The 22,879-nt window shown below is 55.4% G+C and overlaps 1 protein-coding gene across 1 annotated transcript in view; it reads left to right on the top strand.

Annotated features, from left to right (window-relative positions):
• The window catches only part of LOC133347951 (XK-related protein 7-like), a 48,810-nt gene extending 26,317 nt beyond the window's left edge, over positions 1–22,493 (top strand). The window contains 3 exon segments of the mRNA XM_061560716.1: positions 18,943–19,139; positions 21,150–21,526; positions 21,528–22,493. Coding sequence (XP_061416700.1) covers positions 18,943–19,139; positions 21,150–21,526; positions 21,528–22,493 — 1,540 coding nt within the window.
• Positions 22,494–22,879: the final 386 nt, after the last annotated feature.

Genomic DNA, 22,879 nt, shown 5'->3' with positions numbered 1-22,879 from the left:
TGTCTCTTGGATTTCTGGCCTAATCCCCCAACGGCTTGGAGCGCTGCCAGGGCACGATTTCACCGGAGCGAAGTTTGAAATTACAAAGAAGTGTGTTCTTTGTTGTTGTTATTGTTGTTGTCGCGCGTGTGGTTAGGCACAGGTATAGGGATCACAGTTATACAATCATCATGTGATGATCGTCAGCAGCAGCAGCCACACATCGTCATCATCATGCAACCACCATTAATTATCATTATCATCAGCAACCCAATAACTATCATCATCCACCACCACCAAATCATAATCATTCCCCTTTAGTTGATACGTGACTTACACTTCGTGGGATGTCTAATTGATAGATATTATACGTAAATTTTCCCGTAATAGGAACGTGGAATTTCCGTTGCTGGCTCGTGGTTGCCAGCCAATGAAGAGCACTGCCCCGCACTCGTGTGAGCCGGGAGACTCGTCTGGTTTGGATCGATACGATGACTCGTCACAACTTGGGGAGTATGGAGCTTCCTTGCCCGGGCATTGCTTTGCCGGGTGAGCTGGTGAGAGAGGGAAGTGCTGGTGAGAGAGGGAGGGAGGGAGAGGCGAGAGCTGGTGAGAGTGGGGTTGGAGCTGGAGAGAGAAGGGAGAAAGCTGGTGTACCGATACGTCCCCGGAGTGCCGGTTCTGCGGTAAAGTGGAGACGGTGGCGCACCAATACGTGGAGTGCAAGAGCCTGGACTCGCTGTTCAAAGTCCTGAGAAACATCCTCCTAAGGTTCAGCCTCCACTTCTCCCCGACGGTCCTCATCTTTGGATACCCGAAGGGCGACGGATCCCAACATCTTTAGGGGCTGGTCAACGTGCTTGTCGGCTATGCCAAGCTCGCCATACACAGGGCGAGGAAGGTGGCCGTGGAGGGGAAACGTCCGGCCAGCAGCCTGGGCATCTTCTGTGCTCTGGTCGGAGCCAGGGTGTGTGGGCTGGAGTTCCGCCATGTGGCGCGGCTGACCCACGCCGTGCCGGCCTTCAAGGAGCAGTGGGCGCTGGAGGAGGCCGTGTGCTCGGTGGCAGATGACGGAAAGCTCTACATGCAGATATGAGCTACCCGTCGGAGGCCGTAGGACTGCGAGAAGGGCTGGGTGCAGATGCAGCACTTGTCGTAGTTAAAAAAAGACATAGAAACAGGGAGAACATATACATAGAGTAGAGAGAGAGGGGGTAGAGAGAGAGAGAGGGGGGGTAGAGAGAGGGGGTAGAGAGAGAGGGAAGAGGCAAGAAGGAGGAGAGCAGAGCGTGAAATGTTTCGTGAAATATTTCATTAAAAAGGGGGGGGGGGCACATAAAGCAAAGAATTAAAAAAAACCGAAATGATGAACGAAGCAAAGTGACGACTACACCGAACATCTTCTTGTTTCCTTTGATCGTAAAAAAAGAGAGAGAGTGGGGGTGGAGCTGGAGAGAGTGGGGAGAGAGCTGGTGAGAGTGGGGGTGGAGCTGGAGAGAGAGCTGGTGAGAGAGAGTGGGGGTGGAGCTGGAGAGACAAAGGGAGTGAGAGCTGGTGAGAGTGGGGGTGGAGCTGTAGAGAGATAGGTGGGGGAGTTTGTGAGTGTGGGGGTGGAGCTAGTGAGAGAGATAGGGGAGCTGGTCAGGGAGGGAGAGAGAGGGTGGAGCTGAAGAGAGAGAGAGAGAAAAGGGGGATCTGGATTGAGAGAGAGGGGGGGGGGGGCTCGAGAGAGAGGGGGGGGGGCGGTGGGGGGGGGGAGTAGAACTGGTAACTCGTGATCGAGAGAGGAGCTGGAGAGAGTGAGAGAGAGAGCCGAGGAGGAGGAATGAGAAGGCGGACGAGTGAGCGCGAGAGTGGCATTGACGGGCGGAATGATGATGGTGGAGCCCCCCACTCACTACCCCCCCCCACCTCACCGCAGTCACTTGTGGACGTTGTGGAAGCACGGCGAGACGCGGCGCTGATGGATGAGAGATACCGAGGAAGTGGCTATGAATATTATTTGAGTTGTCAGGAAATTTCACAGCCGCTGTTGATGGCGGTTGGTGATTTATTTTTTTTGAAGGTCACAGTACGATAATTGCAGAGATGTCTCTCCCCCCCCCGCCTCCTCCTATTCCTCCCCCCCCCCCTAAAAGTAGACTTCGAAAATTATCTAAAATTAAAATAACGCACTGAGAGAGAGGTAGAGAGAGAGAGAGCCGCAGGACGTGCGCGGAGTGCCAATGAGCGGCGAGGTTTTTGCGCCGCGAGCTCTCACCAGCACGGCGGCCCATCCCGGGACCGCCGTACGGGTCGGCGCTAATAGAAGTCCGCTAATGAAAAAGTGGCGATTAATTGAGCCGGAGAGGGAGGAGGGAGGAGGAGCGAGACAGGCATCGGACAGACTGCTGACCAAGGGAGAGGCCCACTTTCATCGGGAGCCAGGAGTGGCGCAGCGCATCACCCTGCGTTCGGAAGCGGCCCTGCGGAAAAGGGTATCGAGGAGTTAGTTTTTAGGTCCCGTCGAGAGGCGACCCAGGCGGGGGAGCGGGGGGGGGGGGTACTGCTGCATTTTCCCGCGAACCCTGCTGCGGAGAGGCGGTGCTCGCACGGCGAGGAATTTGGCGGACATCGCCTGCAGCGAGACGCGTGCCAATACGAATTAGAATAATAATAATAATAGGTTTTAACCTTTCTGGCGATAACACAGGTGCTAAGATGTTGAAACACCAAAAGATGTTTTAACATCTTAACACCTCTTCTTGGTTCTTTCGGTAAAGTCACGTAGAATGGAAATAATAAAATAATAAAAATAAAACATAATAAAATAATTCTCACGACGTTTCGGCCACAACGCAAGCAGCCGTCCTCTGTCTTCTCGACAGACCTGTTCTCCACCTGAGCACGGCTGTTTGCGTTGTGGCCGAAACGTCGTGAGAATTATTTTATTATGTTTTATTATTGTATTATTTCCATTCTACGTGACTTTACCGAAAGAACCAAGAAGATGAATCCCTGCAGTCACGAAAGCTTTAAATCGAAATCTTAACACCTGTTTTACCAAAAGCTTTCTGTTGGGTGTTTAAACATCAGAAAGGGCAAAACATATTCTTATATTGTAATACTGGCCAGGGAGGCCCCATGATGAATACGAATTAGTTCCGTGGTGTCTATTTCCGCGGGCCGTTCTCTAACGCAGGCTGATGCGTTGATCACTGCCAGAGTTGAGAAAGGACGCTTCTTCATCTCGTAACGCGGTGCCGACAGCACTTTTTGGGATAACATTCGTTAGAAAAAAACACATCATTCTAATCGCAATGTTGGCGTCAACGCGATCGCGCGATGCGCAGCAGAGTCTGTTTCACCGTTCCCTGTAAAAACATCAAATTAAGCCCCTTGTCCGTCTGGTACACGCGCTATTCTCATGGTGCAGGCTGCCACGAAGGCGCGATACGTTTCACACATCGCCCGCAGTCGTTGTGAAGTCGGGAGGCCACGATCGCTGTACGTGATTTCGCGGTTGAGTAATTTTTGGCGAATTTCTGTTGTTATTACGACTACTTGACAAAATCTGGACCACGACATCGGCACGCAATGGCCCACTTTCTCCTCCAATTACGTCCCGGGTGGAGGGGGGGGGTTCTTTAACGTGCGCTTCGAAGCAGGCGGCGCCGAGTATTTGACGGTCAATGTAACCCGCAGCATTGACCGGGGCGGTCGCGGGGGTTATAACCGCGAACCTACCGCGCTGGCTGCCACCGCTCGGCCACGTCGCCGCCCACGTGAATCTGCCGGGCTCGCGTCCGTCGAGCCCACGTGACCGCTCTCCTACGGCAAACTCTGTCAGTCGGCGTCACGACGATTTAATTAACGCCCGCGCGCGCGCGCAATAGAATCAGGCGGCATCTTGGGCAATATTCTAAAGTGCCCCCCACCCACCCCCTCCGCTACTTCTCCGCCTGCCATATCCCCCCCCCCCCGCTCTTACGGTCTTCCATCGTTCCTCCTTCCTCCAGCTAAGCCGATCCAGGAGGCATCCGCTAAGCCAAATTGCCTGTGGACAATCTGAAGAAATACAATGCCATCCCGCCGGCTTAAACGAGCGACTTTCAATTTAGGAGACTCTCCAATTTTTTTTTTATTATATAGATGTAAAAAAAATCTTATTATTATATATACATGTAAAAAAAATATTATATGCATGTAAAAAAATAAAAATAAAACCCCAGAGACAATCACTCGAGCGCGTTTCCGTTAATTTGCGACGAAGTTAACAGTTCGCGCGAGCTCACGAGAGGGGCAGTCGACATGTTTTTTTTGTTTGGAACGGGTGAGATAAGCTACATTATTTGTCTTTAATGACCACTCCCCCCCCCCCCCCCCCCCCCCCCGTTAGCCTCCAGCTAGCCTCGTCGCTGCATTTTTGTAACGTGGTCACGCCTCGCGACTAACATCGTGCTCTGGAGTGTTCATCATCATCATGAGTAGTAGTAGTAGTAGGAGGAGTCTTTGTCGTTGTAGTCGTAGCAGTTGATGTAATCCCACGGCTGACGACAAAAAAATAATCCGGGTTTGTTCGAGGTCGCCGTGACCTTTGTTTGAACAAAACATTTCGCTCCGAAATACTTTGCCACCCGCTCGTCGCCGTCGCTGATGGCAGCTCAAAAAAAGCGGTCGCGTGCGACGTGCCACCGTTTGTCGTTTTAAAAAATTCGGTTTGTTGTTATTTTTTTTAAGTAATAAAATGTTAAGTATATTCGCTTTATTTTATCTCTCGTAAAATGTAATTCCGACTGTGGCAACAACAAAAAAAAGAGATCGTCATGTTGTTGTTTTATTGTTCACCGTATCTCACGAGATATGAAGACATCTGCGTTCGCAGCGAGGAGTTCACCGTCTCGTGACTGCGCGATGACCACGGGGGAGGTGTCGCATACAGCAGACGCACTTCATCGGAGAAGCGTCGCTCGCTCGCGCTGCCGATGAGATGGAGAAAGGCCGAAACTGGTCCAGAGTTCGCTTTGTTTAAACAACAAAAAAAACCGCCGCTTGATGGGTAACACGAGTCGGGTCGGCCGCTTGCACAATGGGATTTATTTTTTTAATGCTTCGATTTTTGTTTTACTTTCCGCGTTAAAGAGACGGAGATAAATGACGTTGCATTTCTTTATTGCGCGCACGATGCTGCGCAGCGCCGCTTAATGAGCTGTAATGCCTCTTTGCGGAAAACCTCCGTACAGCCTCGAGCGCATGCTCGAGGCACGCTCCTTCAACACGCCCAGGTGCTAGAGACACAGACGTCACTCAAACAGGAACAACAACAACAACAACAAATCGATTCATTGTCAGACCTGGAATTTGTTTTTACCAATTTAAGGTGACGTTTCAAAACTATCCACGATGGAGGGTTTTGTGGCAGTCACGGGTGACCGCTGAGTTCTTGAACCCGGTTTAATCACCGGCGCCTCTTCAAAGTCGGAAATCGGAATCGGAATGTTTATTCACACTGGAGGAATCCGATGAGCTATAAAGCGTTTTCTCACAGATGTCCAGCAAGGGGCGGGTGATAACGTTACGACAACAAACGATACAACAGCACGATAGCAGCGCCAAGTATAAGAGAGGTAAGCAAATCACTAAAAAAAAACATGCGAATAAAACTAAACAATTTTTTTTTTCCCAGGTAAATGCCACTGAGCTATTAACTTCTTTTTTTGAGAAGCGACCTGCCCACAAATGATAGCTCAAACGAAGCGGCTTATCGTCACGTGCAAATGTATCGCAGCCAAATAATTCCAAAACGCAACGTTCATTCAAAATGTGGAGGGGGGTGGTAGTGGGTGGGGGGGGGAGAAACCGGACGCTCCGTAATCTGTGAGCAGTGCGGGGCTCAGCGTCTCAGACGCGGCCCGCGTGAACCCCGTGAAGCGCACAACGCAGCTACGGTGCGTGAGCGAGCGTCGTGGGAAACGCACCTCTCTGTTGATGATGACAATCGTGACGACGACGATGACCATGATTGCAAGTGTGACCGCCGATTGTCCTCGAATAATAATAATAATGATGATGATGATGGAATCTTCGGTATGATTTATCATCGTTATTGTTTTGCGTGTTTACTCAGGAAAACTTCACAGAGTCCCGTGGCTGCCTTTTCACGAGGGTCCTGCCGAAAGCTATTTCAGTCGTGGGCGATGACCGTTGCGTATGCAGTACTCCAACGGAGTAAATCGCTTGCGGGTAAAACATTTTCGTGTAATTTGGCAAATTAAGCAGCAATAAAAAAAAGCCATCTCTTTCACGATTCCATGAATCGTTATCATTCTTCGCGGGGATCGAGTCACGAATCAACGATTGTGTTACCCTTGCGGCCCATGTCGTGGTAGTAGTAATAATAATCTATAGTGGTGTGAATTCGCAGAATTGGAAGGGTAAAAATTATTTCTTTTTTCCGGGAATTCTACAATTTCCTTTCATGCCGTCGTCAGCGAAGGGACCCCTCGCGTCAAACACGTGACCTCTTCTTGCCTACAGCATTCGCCAAACTGCTCTTCGCTGCCGTACATCGGCGTCTCGAGTGATTTATTTGATCCACCTATCACGGGGGGGGGGGGGGGGGGCGGGTGGAGGGGCGGGGTAAGGGGCGGGGGCGGGGGGGCTCCGCGATTCCTTTGAGGGTCGCGGTCCTCACTTCGAATGTCAACCGAGCGCCACTGGAATTGCGATGATTTTGCTGCTCGAGTTTGCCCATCAATATCATCGCGCGTGCCGCGTTTCATTCTCTCGCCAAACATCCTCCGATGTCGCGCGAACCTCCTGAAAAGGAGCCTTGAGACTCGAGCGAGGAATTTCCCGTGTGACTCTAAGAGGCGCCGTTATTCTCAACGTTTGTGGCTTTATTTAATGTGTGTATATATAGCTGTTTACAGGTACAACGGGTCAGTGCGCGTGAGAGAAAAAAAACAGCGATGTTGCAAACTGTTACGAACAAAGCGCTTCATTATAAGCGAAGGCAATTAAAACGTTTAACAGTTGCGGGAAATGTAATTCACACTAATTAAATAAAGACTCGCTAGACTGGACCATATGTGAAAAAAATCAGCACCATCACATGCGCTCGCACTCACATTGTAAAACGGCGATTGTCAAATGTATAGCATGCCTGGTGTCCCGTCATAGCACTGTGGAATTTCCACCGCAGGATCAGGGCCCCGTTGGGCAGCCAGATCCAGAATTGCTGCTGATAATTGTGGGCCCGTGTTTCAGGTGAGCCCGTCGTGAGGGTTCGATTAACCATACTTCACCGCGCCGGTCAATGGAGCGGGGGGGGGGGTTCGTGAAGGGGTCACGATCAACTCCCCTCGCGAGTAATGCACTTTCAGAATATGTATTAATACCGGAGAATTCCGATGAGCTATAAAGATTTTTTTTTCGCACACATGTCCAGTAATGCCGACAGCGAAACTGTAGAACCAACGACGCCTTGTCCGCTGCACCGCAGCTGCATTTGAAACCAATGGTACCGGCGGTCAGGGGATGCAACACGTTCCCGGCGCCGTCCACCCTGGGGAGACGGAGCGATGGAATCGGCACGTGTCCAGGAGCCGGGTGGATATGTTGCATGGCGAGATCGTAGGCGGTGGCTTGGGGAGGTATTCATCCAGCAGTGGATTGACTGACCGTGACCGATGACGCTGATGATGATGGGGCTGCTGATTATCCCTTGCTGAATGTGGCAAAAGGGGCAGCCCTGCAATTGCTCGTTCGTGTCCCTGCTGGCAGAAGAGCTACCACTCGGGAAGGGGCTTCCTCTAGAGGTAGAGGGGGGGGGGAGTATTTGGCCTCCTCTTCCACCACGCTGACCAGAAGAAAGGTTGGAGTACCCACACTGTACCCCATCACACGCGACAACCTTCCGACAGAGACTGTGGTGGGCACGCTCATTCTGCCGGGTGGACAGAGGCGGCGGCAGGAGGGATGGAGGGGGAAGCGTAGCGGTGCTGTGGTGGGGTGGCGGGCGGGCGGGCGGGATGGGCGAAGTTGATTTAAGAAACTTGCCCCATGTTCCGGTTGACCTGCCGCACCGGGAGATCCAATCGAAATCCCCGAGCGCCGTCTCGCCAAGTCTAGTTCGTAGGGAACCGCTACGTCCACGGGCAGCAGTAGCAGCAGCAGCATCCCAGGGGAGGAAGTAGGAGGAGGAGGAGGGGAATGGATTTCATTCATTAGGATTCGGGAGTCGTTCGCCCTGTCGCGAGCGCCCACCCTCGTCCCCACCCCGCAGCGCGACCCCTTCAAACCGATGCTTTATTAACGACCAATTGTTCTGTAATCCTCGCCGATCAATGGAGTGTAAGCAATTTAATAAACCCAGTGCGTATCTAATCATCATATGCGGCGCATAATGGATGCGACTGTGGCCTTGCGAGCGAGCGAGCGAGCGGCTGGTGGCAATTTCTTTGCGATGTTCTCGAAGGGCTTCGAGATGCTCAGATTGGGCAAGGCCCGCAGACATCACTTCGCGTCGCCTACGACGAGAAACGTCGGACAATAATTAACTTTTTTGGGGGGGGGGGGGGGGGGGCGCGGGGTTGCCCCGAATGAAAAATGACCGCGTGCCGCGATGGCCAATCGAGTTCACTCATGCAAGGAGAGGGACAAGGAGTCAGCCGAAAGTCCCGCACTTGCTTTGCGGGACTGGTTTTGTTGGGGGTTTCTTTTTTGTTCTCCAGGAAGGATCCGGCCACATGTGGCGTTTATTATTTTTTTGCAGCAGAATTCACGAGTCGTTTATTATAAGTCGGCGGAAAAACCGGCGAAAAACAACGCTCTATCCCCGCACAGATGGAAACAGGCGGCGATGAGTCCACTCGCCGTGCTGGCTTCTCGTGACGTCTGTTGCGGTGATGCACCAGCCCTCGCTGCTGCCTGCACGGTGCCGGGTTACGTGGAGGGCGCGCGTCGTCACCACCGCCCATCATTGGTGAACCACGTGGTTCCCCCCCCCCCCCACACACAGCCCCCCATGGAGTGTGATGCTAAAGCTGATAGAAAGCAGAAATAATTCCACTGCTGGTTACCGGTTCTATTTATTCTAGATTTGAAGCTTTCGTGACTGCAAAGATTCATATTCTTAGGTTTTTTCGGTAAAGTCACGTAGGTAAAAAATTAAAATTTAAATTAAAATAAAATAAAAATCATGACGTTTCGGAGGCAACACAAGCTTCCGTCTTCAGGTGGAACCGTCACAGCCCGACAGCTGTATCAAGTAAATGAGAGATTACAAGAGATACTACTCCGTATATATAATGGTTGAGGGGGGGGGGAAGGGCCAGGAACGGCACACTTTTTATTATTATGGTAAGGTGCGGCTTGAGACTATGAATAGACTGCATCACACGCACACAAAGTTTCGCAAACTCAGTTTGTTCATATTTAAATGATCGTGGAACACAGCAAAATCTTTACTGTTGATCCTCAGCCTGTCACGGAAATTCCACAAATCTTTACTGTTGGTCCTCAGCCTGTGATGGAAATTCCACATTTCTATGACGAGGATCAGAATGTTGTTTTTCAAGAGGACGAGCACTGCAGACGTCCCCACACAGTGGTACTCATTTTTACCGAGAGAGATAATGAACCTGTCTGGATACACAGGAAACACGGACAGATAGATAGATACACGTAGAGATGGACAGACACACGGATAGATAGACACACGAACAGACATACAGAACACACGGACAGACACACAGAACACACGGACAGACACACAGATACACGGACAAATGGACAGACAGACACACGGACACACAGACAAATGTGTTTTGCCTTGGAACATTTTCTTTACGAACTCTCAAACGCATCCTCCTGCCTCCCTGCCTCTCCTCCTCGTCCCCAGCGGGACCGCACCGTCACACAGACAAATGGACACACAGTCACATGGACACACAGACGCCCGAACAGACGGACAGATGGACACGCGGACACACACAAACACACACAAACACAGAGAGGCGAGAGGGGCAGCCAGATCGTCCGCTCCCCCTGGCGAGTGTGCACCGCGCGACCGCTCGCATCGCCGTGTCAGCACGGCGATTCGTTCTGTCCCAATTCTCCCGCGCTCGGGGTGTTTACATTGAAAGAGGAGCACGGGAATCCATCCGTCTCGTTTTGCGGTGACGGTGCGGTCCCGCTGGGGACGAGGAGGAGGAGGAGGGAGGGAGGCAGGAGGATGCGTTTGAGAGTTCGTAAAGAAAGAGAAATGTTCCAAGGCAAAATACATTTTTTATATAAATTGACCAGGGATTTCATGCAGCAAAGGCAGAGCCAAACGGGAGCCGCATTGAAGCAAAGGCTCCCACGACAAAATCCTCTCCCCATTTTTTCTGGAATTATGCGGTCAGCAAAGGTGGAGAATAAAAATTTGCGGCGGGGTGGGCCAGGAGACGACGGAACATCGATGGGTTATTGAATCCGTCTCTGTGGAGATTTGAGTTTTCACGGCCCTTTTCCTCCCTCCCCTCCCCTACGCTATGTGAGGCGGGGTTTTCTCCAGGTCCTCGGGGTTTCCTCCCCCAGAATGTCAACGTCTCGTGACTCCTGGAAATTGGCGAAGCATTCCAACGTAGCGTGACCCTCTTTAAAAGAGTCCTCAGACTCGGTGAGCCATTCTCAGGTGATTAGACGCAATGCTTATCATGATCAAGTCCGCCGGTATTGGTATCGTGCCACGAGTCCAGTTTTGTTCGAGTGCAATAGTGGTGTTGTGGGTGACTGCCACCACAATAATACGGAGTTTCCACCACCGTCCGATGGTTTCAGACAGGAAGTGCTGAGGGTCACCTCGTCAAGGCGAGATGGCTGCGTGGGTTCAGAGGTCACAGCGCTGGGGTTGGAGCCACCTAGACCAGGGTTCAGGGGTCCAGGTTTCAGCTGCCCGTGATAAACCGGGGTTTGTGCAGCGCCGTCAGTTTGATGGTCTCGGGCCGGTGACCGATGACCGCACGCAAAACAAGAACATGACATTCGATTTGACTCTGCCCCGTGACTTTAAAAGTTAACTAAAATAAAAATCGCATTTCCCTTCATCAACTTTTTTGACGTCTCGTTCGTACAGTGTTTTTTTTTAAACCTGCGTCGTTATCCGTCGATTAAAAAAAACAACAACACTCGGCATACAAGCGAGTGCCCCGTACGTCGTAAGCAATGCACTCTCACGCATGAACAATTCCGTGCAGAATTGATCGTGAAGCGTCAAAGAGTTACGTCGCAAATCGGCGAACCGATGCGTCGTCAGGTGCGCCGCAATGGCGAGATGTTAACTGCCTCGCCTGGTAGACAGGAGGTCGTAGGGTTCGACCTCAACCCCGACGACGCCTGCTGTATATTTGGAGTTTGCATGTTCTCCTGTAGTCGCGTGGACTTTCCTCCTGGTCCTCCGGTTTTTTTTTTTTACCAGGTAAGGCCCAATGAGCGATTGATCTTTGTTGAAAGAATCGACCTGTCCACAAATGATAGCTCAACCAAGTGGCGTATCATCACGTGGGAGTGTATAGCAGCAGCCAACTACTCTAAACGCGTGATGTTGATTCTAAATGTGGAGAGAAATAACCAGACGACCCGGAGGAAAATCCACGCGACCACGCGGAAAGAGAGAGAGAGAACACGCAAACTCCAAATATACAGCAGGCGTCAGGGTCGGGATCGCGATCGTAAAGCGTGCCTTAGCCTGTCTCTCCGAGCCTCTGTAATCACAACAACAACAATATGAACAACAAGACCGATGTGTGCTCTGAAGTGTGACGTCACAGGACCCCGCGTGTCACCCGTGTCCTAGCGGGAGCCGTGGCTCATTAACGGGGCGTGAGACATTTGCTTCACCGGGCCTGTGCCGTTCCGCTGGAGGTAAATGCAGGTCGCGGGCTTTTTCGGGGTTTGGTTTCTGCGAAATAATGAGGCCACGTGGAGTGGAGGAGCACCGCGACCGGCTCCCCTGTAATGGGATCGCGTTCTGTTGCTCCCTTCTGCACGCGGTCGTTTGGCCCGTGCGGCACGCGCGGGGGCGACTCTTCATTAAATCGACACTCATTGATTGGCTCATTAATTTACGTCGACGCAATGAGGATCGCAGAGCTTGGGCAATTGTTGGCGCCGGCTCGCCGCGTGGCCGTTGGACGCTTTTTTTCCCCCTCCTCCCGCTTCTTTCTGTGGTTCCTCCTCGCAGCTTTCTAATCCGTCTACTCTCGTCGAGAGCGAGCGAGCGAGCGAGCGGCCCGCGGCGGTGCGCTACGCAGGTTGAGCATATCGCGCGTCGAGGTTCCATCTGGACGAGCAAACGAAAAGACAATCAAATTGCGCTGACGCGTGGATTCTAGCACGCGGCGCTCTCCCGCGGAGGTATTTTAATCGGCGACGGAAAAACGTCGCGTCCCCGGGAGAGCGCCGACGAGGTGGCGTCGTGACACGAGGGACGTCGACGAGACGACGGAACGCAGCGCGACGCACGTGCAGCTCTGGAGGAGATGATGCGACACCAATGGGGGGGGGGGGGTTTGGGGGGGGGAGGGAAAAAAACTTCAGGAACCGGAACGGGCTCTTGAAGGACTGCTTTCGTGAGACGTGGCATTATTGCGGTACGGTGAAATGTCGATGGGATTTCTCTTATTTTGGTTGCCGGCCCCGGTCCGCGACAACAGCAAGTTTTCGTGTGAAGTTGAATTTGCTGGGGGGGGGGGGGGGGGGGGTTGTGGTGTGGGGTTTGTTTCTCTGTCGGGGACCCCGTGGGTCTCATCGCGGCCGCGCCGGATCGCTCTTTTGCCACGTGACCGTCGCTCTCGTTTACGGGAATCAGCGCCGAGGACAAACGCCTGCCGGGAGGCGTCACACGACGACTCCATGCGCACGCCGCGCTTTTTCTTTACTCGTTTAATGGAGAGAGGGAGGGAGGGAGAGAGAGGAGAGAGTGGTGGGGTGGGGTGGGGGGGAAGCGTAAATTAATTTTGCTGTTAAAATGAAGTCAATTGGTTCCTAACCCTCGTCCACAGCGATTTTCAGTGTAGTAAGAAGAGCTCCCTTCAGCTTCTTGTTCTCCCACCCCTGCCCCCACCACTGTCCCCCAGTTTGCCAAGTAGGGAGGGGGGGGGGCAGCGATACCCATCCGCCCCCCTACAAAGACAAAGTTACAGATCCCCCCGTAAAGCCTTTAGCAGGCTGTTGGGGCAAGTGCTGTTGGCGAGCATCACCGATGAAGGCCGGCACGGCACTCGAGTCGGTGGGTGGTCAATAACTACGCGCGGCCGCCTTTGTCTCCCTCTAGTGCTGATGTGTGCACATCGCCCCGGGTGCTCGGTGAGGCACAGGGCCGGTTGCATATTTCCGCCGCTTGTATTGGCCGTGAGCGTGAGAATCGAACTCGGGTCGCCGGGTCCGTTACGCAGCGCGCGAACCACTGCGCTACAGCCCCCCCCCCCCACCAAAACAAAGACGAAGATCCCCCCCCCCGTGTAGCCTCGACGGACTGTATGGGCAAGTGCTGTGAGCGAGTAGCACTCGTGAAGGCCTGCACGGCACCACGAGGGGGTCGGTGGGCAGCAGTACGCCCTGCCGCCTTTGTCTCCCTAGTGGCGATGCTTACACCCCCCCCCCCCCACACACGCACCCTCTCGACCCCCCCCACGCACACGCACCCTCTCGACCCCCCCCCCCCCACACACACACGCACCCTCTCGACCCCCCCCCCCCACACACACACGCACCCTCTCGACCCCCCCCCCCCCTGCGAGCGTGAGCCGGGTAACCAACGAGGAGGCGGTTGGGGGGGTGGGGGGCTGGCTGGGTATTAGCGATGACATCGCGACAATCATCTCATTAGCGGGCCCGTGCCAAGCGACGCGGTCTTGACAGTCGTTTAATTTACGAGCCGTCCGCAGGAATATCCGCGGGGCCCTTCACGTTAATTGCCGGCGTCTGCACAAGCGCGAAACTTCTGCCAATGATGGATTTAATTGATGCCGATCGTAATTTCGCATTGATTACAGCGGGGGGAGGGGGGAGGGGTCTTGTCGGACGCTGCGAACAACTTGTCAAACAATTACTATTGAAACAATATCTTAGATTGAGGTGAATCTCTAGGATTTGACTTTTCTTTTGGAGTTGTCAGTTTTCTCTGCCATCTGGCGACGATGCACCGAACTCGCCTCTTGCTGATTGGCTAAGGTTGCGTATAAATTGAGGATCGTGACACGGATGTTTTCGCAACAACAACAAAAAGCTCTCCCGACAAAGGGGGGTCCACCAGTGGGGCTCGGAATTCGATTTTGAAACCTCGTTTTGTGAGCCGCATTCAGAAGACGCGCTCCAGTCGCTTCCGAGGCTGCGACAGCTCCTGCCGAGTAAACGCGGAACTCTGGGCCCAACGTACCAGCCAAAGGTTGGGCCCCAAGGTCGTGTGTTCACTCGGTGCCTGCCACTGGGGGGGGAGGCACTTGCACCGTCCACTGGGGGCCACTTGAACCGTCCACTGGGGGGCCACTTGAACCGTCCACTGGGGGGCCACTTGAACCGTCCACTGAGGGGCCACTTGAACCGTGAGCGTCATTCCAACGGACGGCGGCGTGCGGCGTTCCTCGAGTCCCCCTCCATTTCAACCGTCGACCAAACCAAGATGGGAAATCTTCCCAGGCAGCCTAGGACCATCAGAACACGGTGATGTAGTTGAACGTAATACCACCAGATCTCGGGGTATGATGGGGCCTGACACCTGTGTCGGATTATCCCAGTAGCACAAGTAGCTACATATGTAGCTACGGGCCCCGCACTTTTAAGGGCCCCGCGTTAAATGCGTTCAAGCTATCAATTCCGGTTCAGTGATTCTGCACTTGCTCTATTACTATAGTACTATACTGCCTTCGACTTTTACGAACGACTGGGTGTTTAAGGTTAGCGATTTATCATATTATCTGGCTGTATAGCAAATGCAAAAATACAATGACTTAACTATACAAGTGACAAACTTGTGTTTGCATATTTAAGTGTGTTTTTTTATTTAGGGCTCCTTTATAATATATGCTACAGGCCCCGCACTGGCTTAATGCGGCACTGGGTGACACCCCCCCCCATCGACCCCCGCCCCTCGACTCCCTCCCCCACTGGAGATCGCAAACATTTATATTTGTAACGGGTTCCGGAGACACTTGTAGATGTAACTTCTTTATTACAATACAACACTCCAACAGTCCTGATACTCTGTTACAGCCTAGGTACACAGCCTAGCTACACAGCCTAGATACTCTAGATACTCTACTCTGGCTACGCTCGCCCTCACAAGGTCGTAGAGTCGGGAGTTCCAGAGTCCCAGCGCTGGCTCTCACAGCATCCCAGGGTCTTCAGATGGCTGGTCGTGGGTCTTGGGTCTTGAGTTACAACTGGGCCCCGATCGTCCAGGGAGCTCTCCTTTTATGCCTGGTCCGACGAGGGGTGGGGCCGTGTGCGCCACCAGACATCCCACAGAGCACACACAGCCCCCCCCCCCCCCCCCCGTTGGCGGCGCCAAAAAGGCTTAAGCGCCTGGGAACCCAACGCCTGGCGCCCAAAGGCTTAAAAGCGTCTGGACCCCCTGGGAACCCAGTGCCTGGCGCCCAGAGGCTTACGCGTCTGGACCCACCTGGGAACCCAGAGCCTACAGCAGCCCCTCCCTTCTTATGTCACTACATTACCCCCCTCTACGTAGCCTCCAGCCGTCCCGGCTGTCAATAATTAGAAAGTTTAAATTAACGAAAGGGAGAGAGAGAAAAAAATATGCGAGCCTCAACAGGAAAAGAAAAGAGAACAAGAAAGCAACCATAAAAACCATAACCAACCTGTACAACTCTACACTATATACAAGCATCAATCAACAAAAAGGTGAAGCAATGACACGTGAACAAACGACCCGCGGCACACCTAGCCCTCCTCGGGATCCGCATAGAAAACGGGGAATTAACAACAAATATACAGATTCCGACGCGTTGGATGCACAACCAACACCGGTAATCGAACCGAAATCACACAACCACCGCATAGATGGCAGGGATCCACACCACTCTGCCAGCCTCCCATCCGTCAGGTGGAGAGAAGGCGAAGACCAACATGTCGAGCATCCCTCTACACACACTTATCCGGACGTCTGTCTACGTCCCGGGTCGAGAAGTCGTACTTCAGGGCCGACCCATGTACTGGGCAAAGAAGTCGCACTTCAGGGCTGCTCCAGTATCTACATTTTTAAATATATAAAATTTACATGACACAACCAAAATAAATCTGCCTGCTCCTGTCCATAAATGGTGGCCGCACGCGCGAACCGCATCTCCAAGGCATCCCGTGCTTGCGTCCCAGCAGCCTTCAATGAAGACCACCACCGACATTGCATGTCAACCGTTTGCACCCCCCGCGTTTCCAACGTGGCGTCTCCATCCTAAATCCTGCGCACGTCGGCCATATCGGGGGGGACTTCAACCCAGTCTCTCTCCAAGACTCGCATCGCAGCATATAGCTGTACCGACCGATCTGAGACCCAACCTCTCTCCAAGACTCGCATCGCAGTATATAGCTGTACCGACCGATCTGAGACCCAACCTCTCTCCAAGACTCGCATCGCAGCATATAGCTGTACCTGACCGATCTGAGACCCAATCTCTCTCCAAGACTCGCATCGCAGCATATAGCTGTACCGACCGATCTGAGACCCAACCTCTCTCCAAGACTCGCATCGCAGTATATAGCTGTACCGACCGATCTGAGACCCAACCTCTCTCCAAGACTCGCATCGCAGCATATAGCTGTACCGACCGATCTGAGACCCAACCTCTCTCCAAGACTCGCATCGCAGCATATAGCTGTACCGACCGATCTGAGACGACCCATTGTTCACTCCCTGCACAACATGCACCCTAACAACTGAGGGATACAGTCCCAACGTAACGGGACAACTACACCTGAACACCACGAATCTCCAGCCCACTGTTTCAACGCGCCTCGGAGTGTTTCAATCTCCGGGCCGTCAGGTCAAGCCGTCAGCTATTCCATGACGGGACCACACTCTCCGAGCCCTGTGAGCGTACAGCCCACTAGGCCAGACATGCCACGGAGTGTTTCAATCTCCGGGCTGTCAGGTCAAGCCGTCAGCCATAGCATGACGGGACCACACTCTCCAAGCCATGTGAGCACACAGCCCACTAGGCTAGACATGCCACGGAGTGTCTCTATCTCCGGGCTGTCAGGTCAAGCCGTCAGCCATAGCATGACGGGACCACAACTCTCGTGTTAGACACGCAACACCCGCTGGGCCATCCTGGTCAGGATCTGCACCCCAAGATATTTGAGAGCCAGCATGACAATTCCAAATCCTTGGCAGCATGTCACCATCTCAAGATAAATGCCCCATACAGTATATACATAGTTAACAATGACAGCACAAGCTATACATTAACAATCACGAACAAAGCTCAATATAAACCATACATTGTTAACAATCACAAGCAAAGTTTCGCACACACATTGACAACACTCACGAGCGAGACACTTGTAGATGTAACTTCTTTATTACAATACAACACTCCAACAGTCCTGATACTCTGTTACAGCCTAGGTACACAGCCTAGCTACACAGCCTAGATACTCTAGATACTCTACTCTGGCTACGCTCGCCCTCACAAGGTCGTAGAGTCGGGAGTTCCAGAGTCCCAGCGCTGGCTCTCACAGCATCCCAGGGTCTTCAGATGGCTGGTCGTGGGTCTTGGGTCTTGAGTTACAACTGGGCCCCGATCGTCCAGGGAGCTCTCCTTTTATGCCTGGTCCGACGAGGGGTGGGGCCGTGTGCGCCACCAGACATCCCACAGAGCACACACAGCCCCCCCCCCCCCCCCGTTGGCGGCGCCAAAAAGGCTTAAGCGCCTGGGAACCCAACGCCTGGCGCCCAAAGGCTTAAAAGCGTCTGGACCCCCTGGGAACCCAGTGCCTGGCGCCCAGAGGCTTACGCGTCTGGACCCACCTGGGAACCCAGAGCCTACAGCAGCCCCTCCCTTCTTATGTCACTACATATTTACCAGCGTTAATATTTTATTGATATTTACCAGCCATAATACGTTACATGTTTTAATGTTATCGTGATTAATGTCGGGGCCCCTATCTTTAAAAACGCTTGACATTTCGCGACTGGGAATGTTCTAGATCCGCCTCTTCACCACCACCACCACCACGGGATCTTGGTCCACAAATCCTCGGCGCGTTCGTCAATAACACTGCACGCGTGAGTGGCCTTAAGACAAAGATTCCCCGTATAGCCTGAACAGGCTGTTGGGGCAAGTGCTGTTAGCGAGCACTCTATGAAGGCCGGCACGGCGCACGAGGGGGTGGGTGGTCAGCACCACGCCGGCCTTAAGAAGAAACATAACACGCGATGTTTCGGGCAATGGCCCTTCTTCATAGCACAATGTGCTGAGTGTTGTTGTTTGTTGTTATTTGTACTTGCGTGCCACTGCCAAGATCCGGGCACAAATCAATTTGAAGACACCCCGAACACGGCCACCCGGTTCGCACCCTCAGGTACGACGCGCGTGGGTTCACTGCGAGCACCAGTATCCATTCGTGTGCACGTGCGCGCGCGCGCCTTTGCCTCCCTCGCGGCGAAGTTTACACCACCGCACCAGCTTCTTACATTTGAGCCTCCCTTAGGTCGACTCGGCCTCAAATGAGTACCTGGTGCGATGCGTAAAAACGATCGCCTAAGGGGAGACCAACACGGCCGGGGGGCGTGGTACGCGTCGGCCACCTTATCCCAGGCTCGCGTTCCGTGCCGGCCTTCACAAGTTGCTCCTCGCGAACAGCACTTGGGCCCCCCACAGCCTGTTACATGCTACACAGTACTGGTACAGGTGGTGCTGTGGTGGTGTTGGTGGATTTTTAGTTTCGCCTTTGTCTCACCACCCCCCGCCGCCTCGCCAGGTACGTGAGCGTCGCCTACCTGGGCGTGCGGAGCCGCGGGGAGGCCCCGTGCCGCCGCCGCCTGCGCTGGGCGCTGCTGTACGCGAGCGCGGACGCCAGCATGCTGCGCCTGCTGCTCGCATTCCTGCAGAGCGCGCCGCAGCTGGTGCTGCAGCTGTGCGTCATGGTGCAGCGCAGCCGCGCCACCCTCGTGCCCGGTGAGTCGTCCATGTCGTCGACGGCTCGCGATCGCCCTCCGTGAGCGGCGGTGCGCTGAGCGGGGAGGTGAGTGGGGAGGTGAGCGGGGAGGTGAGCCGTGGTGCGGTGAGCTGGGAGTTGAGTGAGATTGGTGAGCGGTAGTGCGGTGAGCAGGGAGTTGAGTGGGGAGGTGGTGCGGTGAGCGGGGAGTTGAGTGCGGAGCTGGTGCGGTGAGCGGGGAGGTGAGTGGGGAGGTGAGCCGTGGTGCGGTGAGCGGGGAGTTGAGTGCGGAGCTGGTGCGGTGAGCGGGGAGGTGAGCGGTCGTGCGGTGAGGTGGGAAGGTGAGTGGAGAGGTGGGTGCGCTGAGTGGGAAGGTGCGGAGGTGGTGCGGTGAGCGGGGAGGTGAGTGGGATTGGTGAGCGGTAGTGCGGTGAGCGGGGAGTTGGTGCGGTGAGTGGGGAAGTGAGCGGTGGTGCGGTGAGGTGGGAAGGTGAGTGGGGAGGTGGGTTCGGTGAGTGGTGAGTGGCGGGGGAATGAGTGGTGGCGCGGTGGATGGCGAGGTGGGCGGTTGTGTGAGGCGATTTTGCTGGTGGGGTGAGTGGTGGTGAGGTGAGTGACGTGAGTGGTTGTGAGTGGCGTTGTGCTGAGGGGTGGTGCAGTCAGTGGCGAGGTGGACCCTGGTGAGCGGAGCGACGAGGTGAGAGTGAGCCGTGGTGCGGTGAGTGGTTGTGCGGAGAGTTGCGAGGTGAATGGCGGTGTGGTGAGTGGCGGTGTTGTAAGGGATTGTTGAGGTGAGTGGAGTGATCAGTCGTGTGGTGAGTGGTCGTGTGGTGAGTGAGGAGGCGATGTGAGTGGTGGTGTGGTGAGGCGACGGTGAGGTGAGTGGTTCTGCGGTGGCGGTGAGTTGAGTGGTGGTGAGTTGAGGTGAGTGGTGGTGAGGTGAGTGAAAGACGATGTGAGGTGAGGATTATTGTGGTGCCTCTGGTGGTGGTGGGATTGTGGTGGTGCCTCTGGTGGTGCTGGTGGTGGTGGCGGGATTGTGGTGGTGCCTCTGGTGGTGCTGGTGGTGGGATTGTGGTAGTGCCTCTGGTGGTGCTGGTGGTGGTGGTGGTATTGTGGTGGTGTCTCTGGTAAAGACGGACGCCTCCTGTGCAGAAAGCGTGGCGCTCGCTGGCTGCGTCGGGGCTCAGAGACGCTCCGCGGGTGGCTGGGTGGTGGGGGGGGGGGGGGCTCGCTGCTAGCCGGGGGCCCCCCTTCAAATTGGCCGCTCGAGCGAAATCATTCCAATTGACACGTCCGCGCTATAATTACCACCGACGCGCCAGCCCGCACCCTCCCTGCACCCCACTCATCCAGACGCACCGCTACAGTCCGCCAGGGCCGTCCATATGTGTATGGGGGGGTGGGCACTCGTTCTGTAGGGGGGGGTGGACACTCGTGTATGATTGGCCACCACACTAAGGCGAAGGTGGGGACAGTCAATTTCAAGGGCCGCAATGTATTGTGGTTGTGGTGGTGGTGAACACGTGACGGCGGTGAGTCCTCCATCGACAACGTCACGAAGCAGTCCTCCAAGAGCTGCACGCGGCTCACAGGTTTGGACTTCTATGGTAAACTGTACTTCCATGGTAAATTGGACTTCCATGGTGAACTGTACTTGCATGGTAAATTGGACTTCCATGGTGAACTGGGCTTCTATGGTAAATTGGACTTCCATGGTGAACTGTACTTGCATGGTAAATTGGACTTCCATGGTGAACTGGACTTCCATGGTAAATTGGACTTCCATGGTGAACTGTACTTCTATGGTAAATTGGTAAATTGGACTTCCATGGTGAACTGTACTCGCATGGTAACTTGGACTTCCATGGTGAACTAGACTTCCATGGTGAACTGTACTTGCATGGTAACTTGGACTTCCATGCTGAACTGGACTTCCATGGGGAACTGAGCATCCGTGGTGAACTGGCCTCCCCTGTTGAACCCTCGCCCCCAACCTTCCGACCCCCGCCCCTCCCCCGGCGCGGCAGGGGTGTGCGTGTGCTCCTCGCTGGCCTCACTGGCGTGGAGCGTCGCCGCCTACCACAAGACGCTGCGCGACTCGCGCGACGACAAGCGCCCGCTGGGCTACCGCGCCGCCGCCGCCGTGGCGCTCTGGCACCTGCTGACGGCGGCGTCGCGCGCCCTCGCCTTCGCGCTCTTCGCCTCCGTGTTCCAGCTCTACTTCGGCGTGTTCCTCGTCCTCCACTGGTGCCTCGTCACCTTCTGGGTGGTGCACGCCGGCACCGAGTTCTGCGCCTCCAAGTGGGAGGAGATCCTCTGCGACCTCGTCGCCGGCGTCGCCGGCACCTTCTGCTGGGTCAGCGTCAAGGGCGGCCCGTCGCGCTGCCGCCTGGCCGCGTTTCACGCTGCTCGCGCTCGCCGAGAACGCCGCGCTCGCGCTGCTCTGGTGGTTCTACCGCGACCGGCGGCTCACCGACGCCTACGCCGCGCCGGCGCTCGCCATCGTCTTCGGCTCCTTCGCCGCGGGCCTCGGCTGCATGCTCGCCTACTACGGCTGCCTCCACCCGAGCCGGCCGTGCGCCGCCGGGCGCGCCGGTGACGCCGGCGAGAAGGGGAAGTGCGCCACCGCGGCGGCCGACGGCGGCGGCGGCGGCGTCGGGGAACCCGCGCGCACCGACTGCTGCTTGTGCTGCTGCAACAGCGGCGGCAGTGCCGGGGCGCGGACGGGGTCGTCCGCTTCGCCGGCACCGGCGAACGGCTCGGCCGTGGGGGCGCCCAACCCCCGTGCCGCGCCGCAGACTCCCCAGTCCAACGCGTCGGCCCGAGCCGGCACGGGCGCCACCACGACGCCCGTGCTGACGCGGGCGGGCTGTGCCCCGCCCGCCGTCGGCCCCGCCGGTCCGGCCGGCGGGGCGGCGGGAGCGACGATGACGGCGTCGGGTCCCGCGCCGGAGCAGACGCTGCTGGTGCTGCTGGACACGTGCGGCAGCGCCGGCCCCATCTTCCAGGTGCGCGCCGCGTCTCGCCCGCCCTCCGCCTACTGGCCGGTGCTGCACGGCGCGAGCGGCGTCGGCGTCGGCATGGGCGCCGGCGGCGGCGTCAGCGTCAGCGGCGTCAGCGGCAGCGGGAGCCCCCACACGCCCTCGCGCCGGGCCGGGCACGGCGGGGGCCGCGGGCCCTCCCGGAGCGGCCCGGTGATCCGAATCGACATGCCGCGGCGGCGCTACCCGGCGTGGGACGCGCACGTCGTGGACCGCCGGCTGCGGCGCAGCATCCGCGTGCTGGAGAGGGCCACGCCGGGCGTGGTGGCCGTGCGCTACCAGGGCGACGCCGCGGCCTACGAGCTGGCCGAGTACGAGACCACGGTGTGACCGCGGCTCGCCGAGCGGAGGGGCGGGCGGGCGAGGCCACGCCGGGGAGGGAGAGGAGGGAGCGGAGGGGCAGTTTTGGGGTGCGCAACGCGGGAGCCAATCGGGTGCGAGTACTCGCCACATCCTTGCCCGTCAGTCCTTAAGCGACGAGCCCAACCGGCCCCCGAGCACCGTAGCTTGAGGAGCTCAAACCCCATCGCACTCGACGGCGAGCTGCCAATACAGCACCAGGCCTCTCACTAATTCCAAAACCCTAACCGCACTTAATCCAATCGAACTGCAGCACCTAAATCCTGACCGGCGAGTACAAACCAGCCGCAAGTATTCGCCGTAGCCCTAACGAATAAACCAAAAAAAAAATAGTACGAGCCATACCCCAAGCCGAC

Source organism: Lethenteron reissneri, chromosome 26 (genome assembly GCF_015708825.2).
Source record: "Lethenteron reissneri isolate LAM-NWPU_2019-01 chromosome 26, ASM1570882v1, whole genome shotgun sequence".
In the NCBI taxonomy this organism is placed as follows: Eukaryota; Metazoa; Chordata; class Hyperoartia; order Petromyzontiformes; family Petromyzontidae; genus Lethenteron; species Lethenteron reissneri.
The sequence above is the reverse complement of the archived record's forward strand: the minus strand, read 5'-3'. Positions and strand labels throughout refer to the sequence as shown.